Source organism: Paroedura picta, chromosome 16 (genome assembly GCF_049243985.1).
Source record: "Paroedura picta isolate Pp20150507F chromosome 16, Ppicta_v3.0, whole genome shotgun sequence".
Taxonomy (NCBI): Eukaryota; Metazoa; Chordata; class Lepidosauria; order Squamata; family Gekkonidae; genus Paroedura; species Paroedura picta.
In genome coordinates, this window is record NC_135384.1 from 3,475,275 (window position 1) to 3,496,885 (window position 21,611).

The 21,611-nt window shown below is 47.4% G+C and overlaps 3 protein-coding genes across 3 annotated transcripts; 2 read left to right on the top strand and 1 right to left on the bottom strand.

Moving 5' to 3' along the window:
• The first annotated feature begins 6,973 nt into the window (after window positions 1-6,973).
• LOC143826564 (olfactory receptor 4E1-like) lies at window positions 6,974-8,362 on the top strand. The gene has a single exon (XM_077315400.1). It carries the CDS (start codon window positions 6,974-6,976, stop codon window positions 7,937-7,939), a length of 966 nt encoding a protein of 321 aa, XP_077171515.1. The 3' UTR covers window positions 7,940-8,362.
• An 840-nt stretch (window positions 8,363-9,202) lies between these two features.
• Window positions 9,203-13,321, top strand: LOC143826228 (olfactory receptor 4E1-like). The gene is made up of 2 exons (XM_077314914.1): window positions 9,203-9,775; window positions 12,362-13,321. The coding sequence occupies exon 2, from the start codon at window positions 12,380-12,382 to the stop codon at window positions 13,319-13,321; it is 942 nt and encodes a 313-aa protein (XP_077171029.1). The 5' UTR covers window positions 9,203-9,775; window positions 12,362-12,379.
• A 1,897-nt stretch (window positions 13,322-15,218) lies between these two features.
• On the bottom strand, window positions 15,219-19,967 carry LOC143826229 (olfactory receptor 4E2-like). The gene is made up of 4 exons (XM_077314916.1): window positions 18,848-19,967; window positions 17,609-17,768; window positions 17,443-17,531; window positions 15,219-16,935 (listed from the first exon to the last, which is right to left on the bottom strand). Exon 4 carries the CDS (start codon window positions 16,898-16,900, stop codon window positions 15,965-15,967), a length of 936 nt encoding a protein of 311 aa, XP_077171031.1. The 5' UTR covers window positions 16,901-16,935; window positions 17,443-17,531; window positions 17,609-17,768; window positions 18,848-19,967; the 3' UTR covers window positions 15,219-15,964.
• Window positions 19,968-21,611: the final 1,644 nt, after the last annotated feature.

Consider the following 21,611-nt stretch of genomic DNA (forward strand, 5'->3'; position numbering starts at 1 on the left):
ATAATGAAAAAATAAAAAATCACGTAATCTCAGCAATTATTATTTTCAGTGCAGTGTATTCATTTAGTCACTGTAGAACTCGCTAACGCTCAACAAAATGCACTAGATGTCATAGAGGTTCTTCGGTGAGCCTCAACATAGATAGCCCATGCTAGCCAGATTCTGTTTAGTACTTGGATGAGAGACCCCCAATGAAATCCAAGCTTTGCCTTGAAGACCCTACTGGTGTGCCATATATCGACCATGGATTGGCAGCATTTCCACCACAAGCCAACACGGCTTATTCGTTTCTAAAGCAGAAAAGAGGGTTGATTTGTACAACAGATTGGTGACTGGATGAGGACAATTGATTCCCCCCTTATCTCCTGGACTGCCCCTCCTTTCCTCTGCATCTCTGCTGTGCTATATCGTCTTGATTTTTATTTAGAGCGTTTGTGAGCCCACTTTTGGCAAAATCTGCTTTCTAAGGCAGAACGCAACACATTCTAAACAGAGAGTAATTGAAACTTTCAAAGCAGTCATAACATCTAAAAGGCCCTGACTTGGTGTCCTAAGCTAGTTAGCTCTTCTCAGATCTCAGAAGCTAAGCAGGATCAACTCTGGTTAGTGCCTGGATCTGAAACCACCAAAGAAGTCCATAATGGCTACCTGGAGGCAGGCAGCAGCCAACCACATGGGCTAAGGAAGGGAGCTGGGAGAGATCAAGAGAAAAAGCTCTTGGCTTCCACACCCATGTGTGCCAGCTGTATGTTTTGTTCAAACAATACCATCTTTGCGGCTGTAGCTGACATTTTCTACCTTTTATGCCGTATGAAGAACAATACTACGCAAAACAAAGCTTACGGAAAAGAGAGGGGATAGTAAGAGAAACCAGTGGATGAAAAAATGTCCACTGCATGAACAGAAGGGGAACAAGCCCTCTGAGGAAAGGCTGAGGGAATGTTCAGCCAGAAGAAGTAGAGGTTGAAAGGGGACAGGATGGGTCTCTTGAAGTATCTGAAAGGTTGTCACTTGGAGGAGGGCAGGGAGCAGTTTCTGTAGGCAGCAGAAGATAGGACACACAGTAATGGGCTTCAACCACATGTAGAACAGTATTGGTTAGATATTGGGGGAGAAATTCACAGTCAGACTAGTTCCGTCATGGAGCCAGCTGCCCAAGAAGGTGTTGAGCTCCCCCTTAATGGCGGTCTTCAAGCAGCAGCTGGACAGATACTTATCCTGGACACGTTAGGCTGATCCTCCATTGAGCAGCAGGTTGGACTAGATGGCTTTCCAACTCTATGGGAATCCAGTTCGGTGGTCTACATAATCTTCGTGATGCTGATCACATCCTCCCAGGCCAAGGCATACTCACATGAACCGAAAATCCAACTTGAGCAATTCGGGCCGAGAGTTCACCGTCAGTCTTATAGTTCCTCCTTCAATAAGAAGACGGACATTGTCCCCAGATCTGTTCAGCCTCAAAGCAGATCTTCTGCTTCACCGGCAGAGGCGGGTTTAATGACCTCTGTCCTAGGGAAGCCTCTATATGGCCTCTGCCATTGTTCTCAAAGGAACTAAGACTCTGGAGAAATCTCTGACTCCCTGTTCTGTGGTCGAACCCAAGGGTGGATCAGCTGATGGTATTGCATCAGTTGTTTTGATCAGCTAATGAGCTGCCTGCCTGGAGGAGGGGTAGAAGGATCAAGGGAGAACCTGTCAGGATCTGCTCTGGCAACATCCAACCATGATTTCCTTGGGGAGGGGGCCTTTGTTGCTCTGGCCTTTGAAAAGATGCATTCCTTGCTCATCTATGCATTTGAGCTGTCAGGTAGACCAGGTGTAGTCAACCTGTGGTCCTCCAGATGTTCGTGGACTACAATTCCCATGAGCCCCTGCCAGCGAATGCATTCACTGGCAGGGGCTCATGGGAATTGTAGTCCATGAACATCTGGAGGACCACAGATTGACTACCCCTGGGGTAGACTAGTTAGTAGAGCTACGCGGACAGGATGGTGCCGGGAGATGGAAGGAACTGGTGTGCTATCAGATAGTGCTGAAAGTCATACTTGGCTGTAACTGGGCTAGAGTCCAATGACGCCTTTACTGGACTCTGTTTTTGTTGTGCTACTTCAGAGCTACACAGTTACCCACTTGAACCTGTAACTGGGCTGTTTGTTCTCTTGGGAAAGTAATAAGCCCGCCTTTTCTGAATTGGGGAGAGCTAGAGGGTCACAAGGTGGGACAGCTGGGAGACATATCGATCTGGATGTAGCTAATGAATGAGTGTCAACGAGAAATGCATTCTGTGGGGGGTTGGACTAGATGGCTCTGGGGGTCCCTTCCAACTCTATGATTCTATGATTCTAAGAAGCCTTTTGTGCTTTATCTCACTTTTCAATAAGCCATCTGGTTCATTGAGAAGGTGACAGAACCTTCCCATAAGGCAGGGCTGTGAGATCTAGGGCTTTTGGGGGTTAGTGGAGGGTTGGGGAGAAGAAGGCCCATCCCTGCAGATGGCTTGAGGACACCCTATCCATCAGCTAGAATCTCAAGGGGCTAAAGGGGAGAGGAATGGGAAGGCGACTGTAAGCCACTTTGAGCCTCCTTCGGGTAGGGAAAAGCGGCATATAAGAACCAACTCTTCTTCTTCTTCTTCTAAAAGCTCAAAATAAGGAAAGCTGCCACGTGTGTTCTGCTGTTTTCATTGCAGGTTGGTACCAGCCAAGCAAAACGTTCCCCAGTCTCCCCAGCATTTCAGATTTTGTTACTCTGCATCCAGTTTCTACTTCACAACAACACTCACACACTAGAGCATTCACTGGCAGGGGCTCCTGGGAATTGTAGTCCACAGACATCTGGAGGGCCGCAGTTTGACTACCCCTGCACTAGAGTATAAGGACTCCAGGATCTCTGCTCGTATCTGACTAAGAGAATTTTGACTCTCGGAAGTTCGTTCCCTGAAGATCTTGCTGGTCTCGGAGATGCTACTGGATGGAATCCAGAACATCTTCTCAAGATGCCCCGTTGATATTTGGTTTTTTCCCCACTGCACCTTCTTCCCTGCAAGGTCGATGCTTTTTGTACTGAAACCACCCAGCTTCCTTGGGCTGTGTCTCTCAAAGCACAGAAGTAGACTCCACCATCTCTCAGTCTTGCCACGTCTTTGGTGAGCCTGGTCGAGCGAGACGATTTGATCACCTCCATCTGGTAGTCCCCAGCTGGAGAGGAGCCTTCGTATCCCTGTCCCAGCCAAGATGGGACCCCATCGGTGCTCTGCTTGTACCACTGCATAGTGTTATGGCCGCTGGTGTTTTGATGGCATGGGATCAGGATTTTGTCCCCTTCTGTATAGGTGAGTTCCCGGGGTTGGAATATTTGGCCAAGGAGAAATCTTGGAGCTATGAGGGGAAGAGAGAGGCTCAAGGTTAAACAGGTAGAACTCCACAGAATCCTACAAGAATGGAGAACTTGTTCCTGCAAACCTACACAGGGCTTAGTCTAAGCCCATGGATTTCATTAGGCACAGGCTGGAGTGACTGTGCGTAGGGTTGTCCTGTGAATGAATTTGTCAATCCATCAAGTCTTACGAAGTTCATTTTCCCACCTCTTCTATTTAGTCATTGCGTCCAAGAATTAACCACACCAAGACGCTGGCCGAATCAAACTGGATGCCCTTCAAATGCCCCCAAGGGGAAGACAGATTACTTTCCCAGGACTGAATACTCCATAACATTAGGGGCGCTTGTCCTAAAGGCCCCAATCCTGACCAATCTTGCATCGACTTGTAAAGGGAACTCAAGCCATGCTTGAGCAGCAGATCTCATAGACCAGAAGAATTCGTTTCTGTCCCTTTTTTCCTCTATCCTGTCTATACTGCTTGATGAAAAGAAAAACCCTCACACACAAGTCAGAAATGGACTCACCGAGGATAGAGAGAAGAGTGAAGAACATCCCTGGTAGAGGGACAGAAGCATCCATCTCTTGTTGGCACGAAATGAGAATTCAGTCACGCCTGAATCTTATGACAGCCCTCTGTCCTAAGATCAATTCTTGGTGAACGCCTAGGAAGACAAGTTCTCAGGACTAAGAACACACCTGTTTTGTTGCAAAGAGTCCAGATGTTCCCTCTGATCTACAGCAGTCTTTCTCAGCTCTTTTACCCTTGAGAAACCTCTGAAACTTTCTTCAGGCTTCGAGACTCCCCGGAAGTGGCACGATCATGCAGAATATGGTTTTGCAGTCATGCACAATAGGGTTGGGATGCAGAGCTGTGTGCATGCCCACCAGGGAGCCCTCCCCTTCCCATAGGAGCCATAGGTATGGACGGGCCATTCCCGTCTTGTTGCACCTGAGAAAGTGTGTGTGCACACAAAAGTTTATACCTTGAACAAAACTTTGTTGGGTTTAAAGGTGCCCCTGGACTGAAATGTCCCTCCATTGCTTCAAATCAACACAGAGACCCACTTAGGGCTGAAACATCTGATTTTGTTTTAAATGCATGTCTCTCCCCCCACCCCGGACTCTCCAAAATCCAACCTTCCACCAGGAAGCCCAAACAGTTGTTCATTATTCCTATTCCTCTCCTGCCCTCTTGTGGTCAATTTGTCTCCTTCTTCAAAATGATCCATTTTCACAAAGAGCCAAATTGGGGGACACCTGTTAGGAAGGAAAGGGTCTTCAGTGGAGTATTATGCCATAGAGTTCCCCTTCCAGAGTGGCCGTTTTCTCCATCTCTGTTGCCTGTAGATCAGGAGGACACCCAAGAGATCTGCAGCCACCTCCCAAAGTTTGGCAGAGATGTTTCTCTGGAAGGCAAATTGCTTCTTCCTGCACGGAGCTCTTAAATGAACCATGGCATTAAAAAAAGCAGAGAGGCTTTTTGACCCACCATGAATGTATCATCATCTGTCCATTCTCTGTGTCTTATTTGTCTCTCTGGGGAGCCCAAACGGGTCGAAAATTCGAGCAGAGAATCAAAAGGAGTGTTCCATTTTCCCTAGCAAAGTTTTGTCACTTAGGTATCAAGGGGGAGGGGGGTGACAACATTCAACCTGTCCAGAACTTCTGTGCTTCTTAATAACCCCCTCTGCGATTCCATGCCACTGCTTCTGACCTCTGTTGGATCAACTTGCCATAAGTTTGGGACAAACCGACATTCATTTACGAGAGGCTGTTTCCAGAGAAATTTGCAAGGTTATATATTTGGGGAAAACTGTGGCTGCTGTCAAATACAACACCGGAGGCCAAGCCAGTGACCAGCAGCGATTTCTATGTTTACTCCAGAAACCTGGTAAGCCTTTTAGCATTTAAAACAGCAAATAATGTACTTTTTCAGTGGGTTTTGGTGAACTTGCTGAAGTTGTTTCAAAGGGTGGTTGCATTCACATCTTTCAGAAAGGGGGAATCTTAAGCCAACTTAAAGCTAGCCAAATCATTGTAGTGGAAGCTTTTGAGAGCTCTATTTGATTATTTTTTGCTATCAAGTAGCAGCCAATTTCGTAAGACACTGAGCTAGCCTGGGCTATCCAGGTCAGGGCTTTGTAGGCTGAGCAAGAAGTGATTTTTAATAATAATGATATAAATGATAAATTTGTGTTTATATTCCATCCGTCTCGGTTGACTCAGTCTTACCCTTTAACCCCCTTGCAACTGCTTCAGTTATCAAAATGCCCCCAGCACTATGGGCAGCCTTAAAAAGCAATTCTTCATCATTACATGTCATTGGACTCTGATTTTTTTTTAATATTTCCTTTCCTTCTCTTCACACATTCATACCCTCATTTACATGCAAAAGATATGGGGGATAGAAAACTAGCAGAGAAATGGTTACCTGGCTGCCTGGCTGGCTGGCTGAGTGGGTGGCTGGTGGTGGATGGACAGACAGACTGATGGATGGATGGATGGGTGGGTGGGTGATGGATGGATGGATGGATGGATGGATGGATGGATGGATGTGCAAACAGAGGAATGGTTGAGCTGTGAATTTACTCTACCAGCATCCCCAACAAATGTGATATTTCATTGAATAACCTCAGGCCACTCTCTCTCTCTCTCTCTCTCTCTCTCTCAGCCTACCTCACAGGGTTGTTGGGGCAATAAAAAGTAGATGGGAGAACTACATTAACTACATTATGTTGACTTGTTCCATGTATCCCCTATGATGTTGTATGTAACCCGCCCTGAGCCCTATGGAAGAGCGGTATAGAAATCAAATCAAATAAATAAAGAAAATAAAATAACCCTCCCTGAACATCTTGGATGAAAGGGGAGAGGAATAAAAATGTGAAAAAAATATACACTACACAGTCAGGGAGGTTATATTCAAGCCGTTTAATTATTATTATTTTATTTTAATAGCCCACCCTTCCCAGTTGGCTCAGGTTGTGCTACTGTCCCAGTCTGCTTGTAACAATGCATGGTGCATTGCCCCTCCTCAGATTAAAGAGAGAAATTTTACAAGTACCTGCAATTTTCCTGCTTTAAGCCTGGTCGCCACTTTGAAGGGGAAGGGTTTCAATCAGCGAAGGGGGGGAGAGGAAATCGGTCAACATTCCCTTTACTGCCAACCAAAATCAGGACCTGAAAACCCCAGGTAGACAAAACATTTGAATGTTCCTTCATATTAAAAATAAACAAACAAACTTTCCCCTTTAAGGAAGTCGGTTAGAAGTTTTGTATGAGCCTGGTATGTTGTGATAGGATTTGGGAGAACAAGGCTCAAATATCCACTCTGCTGTGGAAGCTGGCTGATTGGCCCTAACCTCCCTCACAGGGATGTTGTGAGGATAAAAATAAGAAGCAGAGAAATGTGTAAGCCACCTTGGAGGGCCATTGGGGGGAAAGGTAGACAGGCATGAAGAAAATAAATACAAATTTAAAATTAGACAAGTGTGGTTTTTCTGTGATTTCCTTGAGGTACAGATTTTCAACTTCTCCCTGGCAGTCTTCGAGGCTATTATAAATATTCATTTGCTCTCCTTGCAGAACATAAATGGAAGAAAAGGGGACTCTGAACCGGACTGCGACAGCACATAACCAGACCTGGGTGACCGAGTTTATCCTGGTGGGACTTTCCGACAACCCCAAGACCCAGTTGGTTCTCTTCGTGGTCTTCCTGGTCCTCTATGTGCTGATTTTGGCAGGCAACTTCCTCATCGTGGTCACCACCGTGCACGACCAAGCCCTCCACACACCTATGTACTTCTTCCTGTGCAATCTCTCTTTCATCGACATCTGTCACTCCACCGTGACGGTCCCCAAGATGCTGGCTGACTTCCTCTCCACCGAGAAGACCATCTCCTTTGGAGGCTGCGTGGCCCAGATGTTCTTCCTTCACCTCTTTGCCTGCACCGAAATCTTCCTCCTCACCGTCATGGCCTACGACCGCTACGTGGCCATCTGCAATCCGATGCGTTACCTCGCCATCATGAGCCCCAAAGTCTGCCTCCTATTGGCTGGAACTATCTGGCTAGGCGGGACAGTCCACTCCCTCGCCTTGATTGGCATGACCATCAAGCTACCCTACTGCGGTCCCAAGAAGGTCGACAACTTCTTCTGCGACGTTCCGCCAGTCATCAGGCTGGCTTGTACGGACACTTACGTCATCGAGGTCCTTATTGTGTCCAACTCGGGGCTGATCTCTGTGGTCTGCTTTGTGGTGTTGGTGGTCTCCTACGGCGTCATCTTGGCCTCCCTCCGCAACCGCTTTGGTGAAGGACGGCGCAAAGCTCTGTCCACGTGTGCTGCACACCTCACGGTGGTGACTCTCTTCCTGGGGCACTGCATCTTCATTTACTCCCGGCCCTCCACCAGCTTCAAGGAAGACAAGGTGGTATCGGTCTTCTTCACGGCCGTGACCCCGTTGCTCAACCCCCTTATCTACACGCTGAGGAATGAGGATATGAAGCGATCCCTCAACAAATTGGTTGGGCGGAAGGTGGACACAGAGAAGAAGTGAAGGTCCTTCTGAACGGTGAAAAACTGAGACAGTACAGGAACCGGACTATGTTGGACCCATAAGTAGAACTAGGAGGCCTCGTGGAATCTCCATTCTTCTCCCATGTATCCACTAACAAAGGGAGATACAGAGCAAGCAGCACCATTTGGCCCTAAAATGGCTTTCCTAAACAGTCTTTCATTATGTGACCCAGTTGGGGTTGCCAGCTTCCAGGAGAGGCCTGGAGATCCCCCAGAATTACAGCTGGTCCCCAGTCTTCAGAGATCAGATCCCTTGGAGAAAAAGCCCACTTTGGAAGGGAGAATCTATGGAAATCCATGTTTTTGGAGGACCCTCCCAAAACTTTGGCCTCTAGGCACTGCCCCCAAACTTCCAGCCAAGAGTTGGCAATCCCACCTAGAGAGGAACCCTGTTATCCAAAGAAATGCAGATTCTGTTTTCTGAACCATACTTTTCTTGCCCGTCTTGGTCCAATATCACATTCACAAAATAAGCCCAGTGGAGTGAAATCTTCTGAACGCAATGCTTGAGTCGGCGACCTCTGAGGTATCCCAGGTTGAATCGTGACTACCACATCTGCCCAAAGGTAGATGGTACAGTCATCTTGGGATGCCACTCCCCTATCAGGGCAGTAGGGTTGCCAGGCAGGGGTCCCCCACTTTCCGGATTCACCTGGCCCCTCCAAATTTACTTTAAGCTGCCGATGATGGTTGAGATTGGATTAAGGCTGTTGTCAAGATCTGTGAATGGTCATAAATAAGCATACAAATGCAAGAGTTAATGGACAGATCCTGGTCTCTAGTTCCTAGTCCCTCCTTTCCTGCCGGTACCCAGAGTTGAACTTTTTGGGCCTTGGGGCTAACACTGAACTCCAACTTCTTTTCAGATACCCTTTGTTAACTCTTGTATTTTGTATGCTTAATCTTTGCTTAAGGGTTCCACTAGACTCTAGCATTGTTCTCTGGAAAGGGCTTGCTAGCTCCAGTCCTAACTTCAGAGTTTCCAAAACTTGGAGCATCTTCCCTTGTGGCTTAATTGACAACTCTACAACCCCCAATCCTCATGGCATCAAACTTTCCTTCTGGGTCCCAAGCAGTGCCGTGAACAATGAATTACGGCTGGAGACGAAGGATATAAACAGGCAACTCTTGGGCTCGCAGCCAGAAGAGACGCTGCAAAATGTAACTGCTTTGGTCCAGGTTCGATTCTCCTTTGTATGTTCTTCTGTTTTGAACCAGTTCGCAGGACTCCTTTTCTTTACAGAAGCCAAGATACAAAGAAAACCTAGAGTTGGATACCTTTGAGAGCCAACTTGATGTTATGCGTAAGAGGGGCTTCTAATCTGGAGAAACGGGTTTGATTCCCACTCCTTCTCTGCAGGCAGCCAGCTGGGTGACCTTTGGCCACTCAAAGTTCTCTCAGGGCTCTCTCTGCCTCACTGACTTCACGGGGTGTCTGTTGTGGGGAGAGGAAAGGTAGGCGTTTGCAAGCTGCTTTGAGACTCCTTCAGGCAGTGAAAAGCAGGGGACAAACATTTCACAATTAATGCAAAATGCGGAAGGATCTAACCTTGCATTAAATGGGAATTCAGAGCTAGAAATCTCAAACAGAGTTTGCACTTTTTCCACCAGAGGAATCCGTAACTTCAGGACACCTGAAGATACAATTATCATGTGCAGATCCTGGGGGAAAAGTACATTAATGCACAGAACTTTCTCATTCTCTTAAGTAGAAATCTGTGCTTTTTTGAGCTGATGCATTTTTAGTTTTGAAACTGAGCAGTAGGCGTGGATCCGGAAATCCCTCTGTCCAGCATATCACCAGCCACGGAAAAATGTAAGTTTTGTTCATTCTGCGGGGGAGGGGAATGTTAGATTTGGGTCTTCTTGAATGAATAAACTGTGGTGAATGAAATGAATAAATTGCAAATGATGATCTGGGAATGGCCCAGGATAGATCTCCTTATGGGACCATTTCTTTTGGAGTGAGTGTGTGATGCCTGTTTTTCTTTTCCTATATAAGGCTGAACTTTTTTGAGATCAGTCCTGCATAAAATGGAGATGCGTCCCTGATATTACTGCCATGAGAACTGCCACTTTTATTTTTTGAAGAGCTGGTTCATTGTGCTGACAATACTGCTCGGTCAGAACAGTTTTATCAGTGCCTTGGCAAGCCCAAGGTCACCCAGCTGGCTGCATGTGGGGGAGTGCAGAATCGAACCCGGCATGCCAGATTAGAAGTCCGCACTCCTAACCACTAGGCCAAACTGGCTGTACAAGTTTTCTGTACAAGTTTGTCGGTGGTTCAGTTTTCCATTTGTGTTTGTTTTTTGTTGTTGCTGCTGCTGATTTTGTAGACTCGTTCCTAATGTGCATGCATGTTACATGGGGATTTTAAGTGCATTTGAGATAGTATTTATTACAAGCAACCCCGTTTGAAAAGGGGGTTTAAAAAAAAAAAAAACAGAGAGCAGAGATTTCAGAGTCATCTCACATGTCCCTGCCTGTGAGAAGTCAGGCAACAGAATTGTATTCATATCAAATTTACCTCCCCGTCATATGTAGAAAATATACCAGAATGGCCAAGAGATGCAGCCGGTGCTGCTAAATCATAGTTGCCAAATTCAGAACTCCTTGGGGCAGAATTTCAATCCTTTCTAAGCTGCTCTTTATGGAACACTGTCTTAAATATTTTTTCAGCAAGCACAAGTCAGTGGATTTATGAGATGGACTCTGTATCCATTGGCCCCGTTAATTTATTAGTTTGATACACTGGTTGATTTCCTTGTGAGATTAGATTAAGGCAGCTGGTAAGATCTGTGATGGGCAATGCATTAGTATGCAAATGCAAGGTTTAACAAACAGATGTGAAAACAATGCTGGAGTCCAGTGGCACCTCCAGTATCAACAAAGTTCAGTTCTGGGTACAATCCCATCTCAGTTATAATTGTCCATTTTCTTATGCTCTTCCTAGCAACCAACACACAAACCTCTTCCTTGCTAGCAGCCGAAATGTACATACCCCTTGATATTTGTAATGGCTGAGGAAATTCTATTTCACTGTATTTGAGGAAGTGTGCATGCACACAAAAGCTTATACCTTGAATAAAACTTTGCTGCTCTTAACGGTGCCTCTGGAGTCAGACTTTGTTCTGCTGCTTCAGACCAACATATGAATTCATATTATGTATGTTTTTATCTATTAGATCCTTTGTTGCTCCTGAAAGGGGGCAGAAAGACAGGGCATAAAGGTTGTAAATAAACAAAATGTGAAATTGCGTGCATCTTTTTTTGCAAGAATCCAACGTTCACTTAGCAGTAGAAACTTGGATGAGTGGGGTTTTTATATCACATTTACATGTGCTGAATGTAACCTGAGAATTTCTCAATGCTGCTATAAAGAGAAAATCTAGTGAACATTGCACAAGCATTCGCTATAACTTGTGAACCGGGATTAAGAGATAAGTGATTGCCTACAATCTCCTCGCAGGGGTTCATGGCGAGTTGTGGATTTGAACCCAGAACTTCAGCCCTTAATCTGAGTCTTGATATTCCACACTGACTCTCAGGCATTAATGATGAAGCCCTCTCACTTTAACCACAGCAACACCCCAATTTTAGGTGAGGGGACAATGAAAGGGATGCCAGACCCTTCCCCAATAGTTAATTGCTACTGTACAGTAAGTGAGCCTCTTGTGGTGCAGAGTGGTAAGGCAGCCATCTGAAAGCTTTGCCCATGAGGCTGGGAGTTCAATCCCAGCAGCCGGCTCAAGGTTGACAGCCTTCCATCCTTCCGAGGTCGGTAAAATGAGTACCCAGCTTGTTGGGGGGTAAACGGTAATGACTGGGGAAGGCACTGGCAAGCCACCCCGTATTGAGTCTGCCATGAAAACGCTGGAGGGCGTCACCCCAAGGGTCAGACATGACTCGGTGCTTGCACAGGGGATACCTTTACCTTACGGCACAGTATCAATACAATTTTTAAAAACAGGGTGGGGCAATCTGACAGCGGCGGTGACAACATCGCTGACGTCGTCCACCTTCAAATTTAAATCTGAATATCTGATCCGGTGCAGAAAAGAAAATGTCGAATTGAAATCAGGAATTTGTTTAAGGTACTATAGCGAAGGTGCGGAATATTCGAAGCAACCCATTTCCGAATCTTGGAAATGGACCACACGGAAAACGGGGAGTAAGGGAAGCATGCAGAACAGGCCGCAGCTTGCTTTATCCCTCCGTTGATCTCCGATATCGGAGTCAGCTCAGTTCAGCAGAAGAGCTTAGGGAGAGGGCATGAGGGAGAGTAAGAACCAGGTGAGGAGAAGGGAACGGAAATCATCCATGCTTTCTTTGGGTTCTTAAACTTGGGATCGGAGGTCTCGGAGGCCATCAGGGCAACTTCCTTGTCCTTTATTCCTTCCAGCTGCAGCCGGGGACCATCATGGTCCTTGAAAACGACACCACCGTGAAAGCCTTCGTTCTCTCGGGCCTGACCACGAACCACAACATCGAACTTGCGCTCTTTGCTCTCTTCATCGTCATCTACGGCTCCATCCTCGTCGGCAACATCCTCATTGTCGTCACGATCGTCTGCGACCATCACCTTCACACCCCGATGTACTTCTTCCTCAGCAACCTCTCCTTCATCGACGTTTGCCATTCCTCGGTGGTCATGCCCAAGATGCTTGCGGACTTCCTGACGGAGGCCAAGACCATCTCTTTCGGAGAATGCATCTCCCAGATGTTCTTCCTCCACCTCTTTGCCTGCACGGAGATCTTCCTCCTCACCATCATGGCTTACGACCGCTACGCCGCCATATGCAACCCTCTCCATTACACCACTATCATGAGCCGCCGGGTCTGCCTCCAGTTGGCCGTGGCCATGTGGCTGGGCGGGTTGATCCATTCCATCGCCCTCACGGCTCTGACGCTCAACCTGCCTTACTGCGGGCCCAACAGCATTGACAACTTCTTCTGCGATGTGCCCTTGGTCATCAAACTGGCCTGTACCGACACCTACATCTTCGAAATCCTCATCATCTCCAACTCGGGGCTGATCTCGGTCGTCTGCTTCGTCGTTCTGGTGATCTCCTACGTGGTCATCCTCATCTCCTTGAGGAACCGCTTCTCGGAGGGACGGCGGAAGGCTCTGTCAACTTGCGCCGCTCACCTGACCGTCGTGACCTTCTTCCTGGGCCACTGCATCTTCATCTACCTCCGGCCAGCCAAGAGCCTGGCAGCAGACAAGGTGGTTTCCGTTTTCTTCACGGCTGTCACTCCCCTACTCAACCCCATCATCTACACCCTCCGCAATGAGGACATGCTGAATGCTCTAAACAAACTGCGTGGGCGGCAGGTCACTTCAGGGGGGAAAGGACATTAATGGGCAGGGGTAAAGGGGTAGAGAGCAGCTGCTAGGCATGCAGAATGTCCCCGGTTCGATCCTTGGCATCCCCAGTTTAAAAGGATCAGGTAGTAGGTGATGTGAAAGACTGAGGCCATGCAGAGTCATCTAGGTAGACAATTCCAAGGCATGAAGGGCCTGATCCAGTGCAAGGTGCTACATGGGAATAAAAGATTGGATTTACAAAAGTGCAGGGCTGTTGTGTTTCAGACACCAATTGCAGAATTCCGGAAAGGAACACATTACAACTACAGGGAGGAAGGTTACGCTGGGTTTACCACTGGGTTCCAGAGTACAACAGAACCCAGTGGTGAGTTTGCATCCGATCCATCTCAGAGCAGAGGCAGCTCCCAGATTCCTTCATCTCCAGTGAAAAGGATCAGGTAGCAAACAGTAGCCCTGACCTGGGCCCATCCTACACACGTTGAATAATGCACTTTAGAAATAGATTTTCTTGTTCCGCACAGGAAAATCCAGCTGCCAAAGCACATTGAAAGGGCATTATCCAACATATGTATAATGGCCCCTGGATAGCTCAGGCTGGCCTGTTCTTGTCAGACCTTGGAAGCTAAGCAGGGTTGGTCCTGGTTAGGGCTGGGATGGGAGATCACTAAGGAAGTCTGGGCTTGCTGCATAGAGACAGGCAAGGGGAAAAGACCTCTGTTTATTTCTTGCTTGGAAAACCCTACCCTGGTAGCCCTGTTCACAAGTTACAACAAACACATGTACAACAAATTCATGTCTAGTGCACACTTTTTTTTCTTTAGACCTGATTGGTTACAAGGTCATGCGGGGGGGGGGGGGGAGATTGGAGGTCCAACTCAACATGTGATTCAAAACCCAGTTTGCTCTATGTCAAAGTCCCCGGTTTCATTCATGAAGGGAATGCATGCTAACTGTTTCTTACAATGCACGTGAGATGGACCTGCATTCACTGTTCCTGTTAGGTCATTTCACCCTTCACCTGTTCCAGACCCTGCCATGCCAGGTTGCCAATTCCAGGTTGGGGGAAACCTGGATGCCTTGGGGTTGGCGTTTGCAGAGGGAGGGGAGGGACTTCTATCTATGGGGTATAATGCCATGCAATCAATCTTCCAAGCGGCCGTTTTGTCTTGTTGCCTGTAGATGAGCTGTCATTCCGGGGCCATCCCCCGGTCCCACCTGGAAGCTGGTATCTCTACTGCCTTGTCCGTAGTTGGGAGATTTGACATCACCTGTGTGGTTATCCGACCCAAAGAGAATTCTGCCCCTTTTCTGCCTAGGGGAGTTCCATAAGGAAAGGTCTGACGTTCTACTAGACTCGATTCAATTCCCTCTGGATCCTATTAAAAGTTCTATGGAATAGAGAGTGGAATAATAAAAGATGACCGGGAAGTTTCCAAGGTTGCATCCAGGAGGAGGAGAGCAAAGAAAACTCAGAAAGCATCCAGAAGTAAAATCCATGGGTGAGGTTAGCGAAGGGGTGAAAAAACATTATCTAGTTCTCCCCTTTAATTGAATCAGTTCCCTTAGTGCCACCTTTCTCAACTTTTTTTACCATGGAGAAACCCCGGAAACCATCTTCAGGCTTCAAGAGACCCCAAAAGTGGTGCCATTGTGCAGAATGTGGTTGGGAAGCATAGCTGTGGACACACCCACCCAGAAGGCCCCTCCCCTTCCCACCCCCTCCAGACCCATCACTGGCCATTTGGGGAGGGGGGCAGGTCGATAAGTTCAGGAAAGCTGCATTTGAGTTGCTGGATGCCCCATCCTATACTGAGGTAACTTCAAGTCTTCAAAAGCGGGGAACGATTGGATCTTATCTTAGAAACAGGAAATCGGGCAAGTAGACTGCAGACATATTTCAATGTTGGGTGGGATAGTTATTTATTTATTATTTAGGACTTGTTTGCCTCTCCGCCCGAACAGAGTCCCTGAGTCCCCAGTAACACATTTGAACAACGGAAAGCAACATTGAGGATAATAAAATAAACAAATATATAAACAAACAGCCCTGGAGGCGGGGAAGAAGGTCCATAATCATCATAGGGGTTATGACAAAAGAAACAAAGGTTGAAGGCACTGATAGAGGGAGACAGAGGAGGAGGGAGTTCCAAAATTTTGGGGGCCACAACCAAGAAGGCCCTTCCTTCGTTTGCTACCCTTCTAGCCTCAGGTGTCTTTCTTAACTTGCTTGTAAAGATTTCTGCTTTCTACATGCAATAGCACATTTTGTAGGTTGTTTTAACTTTTTTAAAAATCATTGTTGTAGCTTCAATAAGAATACTTTCAGAATTGGTCCATTATCTCTGGAAGTCAGTTTCTTGTACCTAATAGTCTCTCCGTAGCTAAACCAAGTGGATTGCTATCTGGCTTGGGTTAGATTTCTTCTAGGGTTACCAGCTCTGCGTTGGGAAAATTTTGGGGATGGGACCTGAGGAGAGTGGGATTTGAGGAGGGGAAGGATTTGGGTCGGGCACAGTGCCATCGAGTCCACCTTGCAAAGTAACCATTTTCTCCAAGTAACCTGATCGCTATTGACTGGTGATCAATTGAAATGCCAGGAGATCTCTAGATACTACCCGGAGATCTGGCCAACCTACCATCCACCCTTCTATTTAGCCGCCTGAAGAAGATATCTGTTTACATCCCGACGAAAAAGATCTTCCGGTCCCTCAGTTTCCTCATGGAGTTCTTCATTTCGGTATTCCTCAGGGTATAAATCACCGGGTTGAACATGGGTGTCACCACCGTGTAGAAGACAGCCACCACTTTGTCTGCAGAGAAGCTTCCGGCAGGGCGGGTGTAGATAAAGACACAAGGCCCCAGGAATAAAGCCACGACAAGCAGGTGGGCGGCACAGGTGGAGAGGGCCTTGCGTCGCCCCTCGGCTGTCTGCCCTCTCAGTGACACCAAGATAAGTATATAGGAAACCAGCAAGGCCAGTAAACAGACCAGAGAAATCATGCCACTGTTGGAAACTATAAGAACCCCTGTCCAATATGTATCTGTGCAGGCCAACTTGATGACTGGGGGTACGTCGCAGAAGAAGCTGTCTAAAACGTTAGGCCCACAATAAGGGAGACGGATGGTGAGGACCGTCTGGACCAGGGAGTGGACCATTGCTCCCACCCAGAGGGCGCCCACCAGCCAGCTACAAACCTTCAAGCTCATGAGGGAGATGTACTGTAGCGGGTGGCAGATGGCGACGTAGCGGTCGTAGGCCATGATGGTGAGGAGAAAGATCTCTGCGCAGGCACAGAGGTGGAGGAAGAAGAGCTGTGCCACGCAGCCATCAAAGGAGATGGTCTTCTGGGATGACAGGAAGTCCAAGAGCATCTTGGGGGCGGTGACCGATGAGTGGCAGATGTCGATGAAGGAGAGGTTGCCCAAGAAGAAGTACATGGGGGTGTGGAGGCAGCGGTCAGAAGCCACAGTGACCATGATGAGGAGGTTGCCCGCTAGGATGAGCAGGTACATGGCGCCGAAGAGGACAAATAAAGTCAACTCAAGCTTGGGGTTGCTCGTCAGGCCCAAGAACACAAAATGGGTCACTCGGGTGTGATTCAACCCATCCATTAAAACGAGGTGAGGCTAAAGTCCATGCTGTAGACCTAAGCAGTGACCAAAAAGAACAGGGTATATTCACTGGATCCAGGAATGTATACATAGTCCAATGGACAGGGGTGGCCAAATGAGGGCTCTCCAGATGTCTATGGACTACAATTCCCATGAGGCAATCTCTTTGAAGGAAATACACAAACAAAAACCAGGGTATGCAGTAAAGGGAAAACACCAGGAAAAAGGGGGTTGTGTTATAGTAGCTCTAAAACAACCGTAAATAATGCCTCCATAAGTGCAAAATAGTTATTTATAAAGCATCATAAAAGACAATCATTTGTAGTAACCATACAATGATGTAGATTCATGTAATAAAAAATAGTTCAGGCAAAAATTCAACAGGTTAGTTCCAACTGAAATCTAACTGAGCATCTGTTCTTCCCCGTTTTGCAGGCTGGCTTCTACAGGGACTTAAATGACTGGTGTAAAAAGGTGTAATAATGCAAATTCTCAGAAATTTATCATTTCAAAACAGCGATGTGTATAAATTCTATTCTTACCCAACAGGAGTCATCTAATATTATGTAGTTCCTCAAGGGAGTAAATAACAAACGTGACTCAGAAGAATTCTCCATAAAGTGAACTAGTTCTGTAAAGAAAGATAACTGGATCAGAATGAAGTAGTCCTTATAAAGGTTGTTTACAACAAATAACATTTGTACTTACTGTTATATGGAATAGATTCAGGTGGGCAGCTGTGCTGGTCTGAAGCAGCAGAACAAAATCTGAGTCCAATGGCACCTTTAAGACTCACAAAGTTTTATTTGAGGTGTGAGCTTTTGTGTGCAGGCATGCTTCCTCAGCCAACGGAACAGGGATCATAAGACTACAGATATAAGAAGAGAGTAAATTAGTAGTAAATGAATAAACAGCGTCACAAAGACATCCATAAATATGCAGCATGTAATGAAGATTGGATCATTCCTTGTACGTATTGCATGAATACTACTTGATTGCATGGCTACTATTGTATGGCTACTACTACTTTATGATACTTTATAAATGACTGTACAATATTCATTAAAAACAAATGACATTTGATTGTGGCAGCTATATATTTGCACGTGTCTAATGTAATCTTAAAATCCAGAGTTATTAAGCGACAGGCTTCTCATTCAGTGGAGGATCCAGAATCTCCCCCACCCAAATCTGAATAAATTAAGCAGAAAAAAAGGGGGGGACACTCAATAGTTTCCAGAGAAGACCCACAACAAACTCTTAATCCTCTTTCTCAGACTGTAAATTTATGGGGTGTCACAGGAATATCTACCCGTCTGTCTAATTCATTTTTATCTTACCTCCCTCAATGAGCTGAAAGTAGGTTACATGTTCTCCCTTTCCCATTAAATTTCGGCAACACCGCAATTAGGTTTGTTAGGTTGAGTTTGTATGTCTGATCAAATACGCTGTTGGAAAGATTCTGTGGATAGAGGAAAGCTGAACACAAGTTTCCCAGGTCCTAGCTGAACAATCTCACATCCTTCATCGTTCACTAGACTAACCCTGCATCAACCATCAGTGGTAGAACATGGACTGTCCATCAATGAAACCCCAGGTCTAACCATGGCATCATGAGCTAAGTTCTCAGCTCCCTGACCGGGAAAGTCACCTGAAGTCCATGAAGAACACCTGCCAGGCAAGTATAAACAGCACAGGGCTAGACCGACCAACCATCTAGCCCCAAGTCACGCATTCAAGGAGACAATCCTTCAGTCTTCTCCCCTACTGACCTCAAGACAGAAATATCTACTAACAGGCAACATTGAGCAGGGCAGTGTGGAGAACCTCCAAAGCCACCATGCATCAAACTTGCGTTTGTAACCATGGAAGGTAGGAGAGCAAGGAACAGATGGAAGAAAGTCTGGGAAATCTCAGACAAACCCCTTGGAAAAGAACTTGGATTACCTGACATGGTCCAGGAAGCAGCAGGTGACACCAGCACCTTCAGGACGTCTCCTTAGCACGTCTGGACACTTGAGGTCTTCACTCAATGACTATCTTTCTGGGTCTTCACTGGTTTGTACTCTTCTCTCTCTTAAGTAGCCTTAGGTGCTTCCAACGCAGGTGCTTGGTGTGACGTCTTGTAAGACACTGAAAGCCGGAAGATCTTTGGAGAATGAACTTCTTCATGGTAATGAAGTCACCAGGGGCCTTAAGGATGCTTGAGTGGTGCTCTTGTTTAAAAAGTTTTCTTGATATGTAAAAGTTTGGGGCGGATTGCGGCAGTGAACAACAAATGAAACGTTCAATCCACCAGCCCCCCCGCTCCTCCACATGCAGCCAGCTGGGTGACTTTTGGCGAGTCCCAGTTTGCTTACAGCTGTTCTGGTGCAGCAGTTCTCTCAGAGCTCTCTTGGCCCCACCTACTTCACGGGGTGTCTGTTGTGAGGAGAGGAAGGGAAAGGGGGTTGTAAGGCACTTTTGGACACCTTCCAGTAGTGAAAAGCAGGGTGTTAAAAAAACAACTCTTCTTCTTCTGCATCCCAAGGCAGGGGATCCCTCAAGTTAACCGTTCTTTGGCCGAAGAAGTATATCCTTCTATCTGCCCTGATTTCACCCAGCCTTCTACTCACCAGGCAGGGAAATCCCAAAACTGAATTCGGCTAACCGGAGTCTCGTGATTTCCAAGGAGGAGGAATTGTAGATCACAGCTGGGAAATAAAGCCATTTAGGGTGTCTCTCCTTTGTCTTGTAGATATTTTGAGTTTCCAGAAGCCCTGCCCTCTCTCTTGGTTTTCCCTCTGAGGTGAGCAGCCCCCAAACCAAAGGGTATGTGTGTGTGTGTGTGTGTGTGACTATTGTCAACACAGAGGTTTAGTTCTCCTCTAGTGGTGGATTTTGAATGAACAGCTTCCCTCCCTCCACCACCACCACCTGAATAGAAGAGCTGGTTTTTAACACCCTTCCCTTCCTCTCCTCACAACAGACACGCTGAGAGAGAGCTCTGAGAGAACTGAGACTGGCCCAAGCCCACCCAGCCGGCCTCAGTTGTCCCAAGGAGGCTCACAATCGCCCCCCCCCATCTCTCCACAACAGACACCCTGGGGATTCTCTCCCCATTGTAAAGGTTGTCCCTCGTTCAATTCCCAAAGGCTGGAATTTTATTTCATGAATTTTATAACAACCGCCTTTGAATTACGTCTCCAAACCCTGCGAGAGCCTTGCATTTTCACAGCATCCCTAGGAAACGGGGCCGTCCCTCAAACACAAGTCCAAGCCCCCAAAAGGAAACACTGAAAGGAAAGCGATTGGCGAGTCAATGGCCTCCATCCACGTCTCATGTCCCTCCCTCTCCCCCCCCCCCCACTTACACCCTTGTTGATGTCCGGACCCCGGGCTCTCCTTGTCCTCCCCTCTCCCTAAAGATCCCACCCTTTCATCTCCCCCACGCCTTCACCTCCCACGCTGCCATCTCTGTTTCCCTTTCAGCTCCCCCATGTCCGAATCCCAAGCAACCGGGGAAGAAAAGAGGCTTGGGGTGGAGACAATGCCACGGGGAAGGCCGGAGGGGAGGATGCCCAAGGAGTGGGGAAGGGGGGGGGATGCTCCAGCCCAAGCTGGTGGGAGGGGGGTCAGGGGTAGCCCAGGGAGGCTTGGATTGGCGGCTTCTCTCCCATGCGGCGAAGATGGATAGGGCCAATTTGTTGGGGCTCCAGGAAACCAGCGGCCGCTACAGGGATGGGTCAGCTCCAGAGGACGAAGGGGGAAGAAGAGAAAGAGGAGGGGGCGGCCGGGGGCCTGGTCGGAAGCACTCCAGGCCACACATGTTCGACCTCTGGTCTCACGCCACGGCCCAGAAGGCGCATTGTGGCAAATTTTCCAGCGCTGAACACCGCTGGAAGTGTAGAAGGGGTGGCTGTTGGTCCGTTGCAGAGATGGGGTTCGATTGTGCATTCCTCCACCTGCAGCCAGGTGGGCGACCTTGAGCTAGTCACAATTCTTTGGGGGCCGTTCTTGCAGAGCAGTTTTCTCCGAGCTCTCTCAGCCCCACCTATCTTTGGAATTAATGACCCCCCCAAAAAACATCCTGTTGTTTGCTCAGGTTTTGCAGCTTCCTTGGCCACGTTTGCCCCTCTCCCGTTGGGGGTCTTCCTCATTTCCCTGCTGCCTTCCACTTTTTCTACCATTCTCTTCCCCGGAGACTCTTTCCTCCTAATGTGACCAAAGTACAAACAGGCCTCTGTTTAGTCCGCAGAGCTTCTAAGGAGAATTCAGACTTCCTCTCCCAGGGGGGTCTCGTCTTCTTATGAAGTAACCGAAGTACCATTGCCCTGGCTGTGTTATTTCAGTTTCTACGGAGAGTTTGGGCTCAGTTTGAGCTGGGACCCATTTTATTTGTCTTTTCGGCAGCCCACGGAGAGCAAAACTCTCCCCCAGTTTTTTTTCCTGCCAGATTTCTGCACGTATCCAACTTTCACGCTGATATAGAGCAATGGGGATATGATATGGAGGCAAATAAATTGTTTCTGAAGTCTTATAAGGTACCCCTGAAAAACTGGGGGCTGTTTTCCTTGGGCCTGGGGGTTCTGGCGTCCCACCACCGTCAGAAAGAAGGAAGTCCCCCCGTTTCTCCATTTGCAAATGTGCTGGGTGCATTGGGAGACCCCCATCCTGTCGTTGTTCACTACCCCCTCTCCAAACTCTCTCCACTCCGCCACACACAGAAACA

Coding starts and splice junctions, on each gene's coding strand:
- LOC143826228 (XM_077314914.1), top strand. CDS start 12,380: ATGGTCCTTGAAAACGACACCACCGTGAAAGCCTTCGTTCTCTCGGGC.
- LOC143826564 (XM_077315400.1), top strand. CDS start 6,974: ATGGAAGAAAAGGGGACTCTGAACCGGACTGCGACAGCACATAACCAG.
- LOC143826229 (XM_077314916.1), bottom strand. CDS start 16,900: ATGGATGGGTTGAATCACACCCGAGTGACCCATTTTGTGTTCTTGGGC.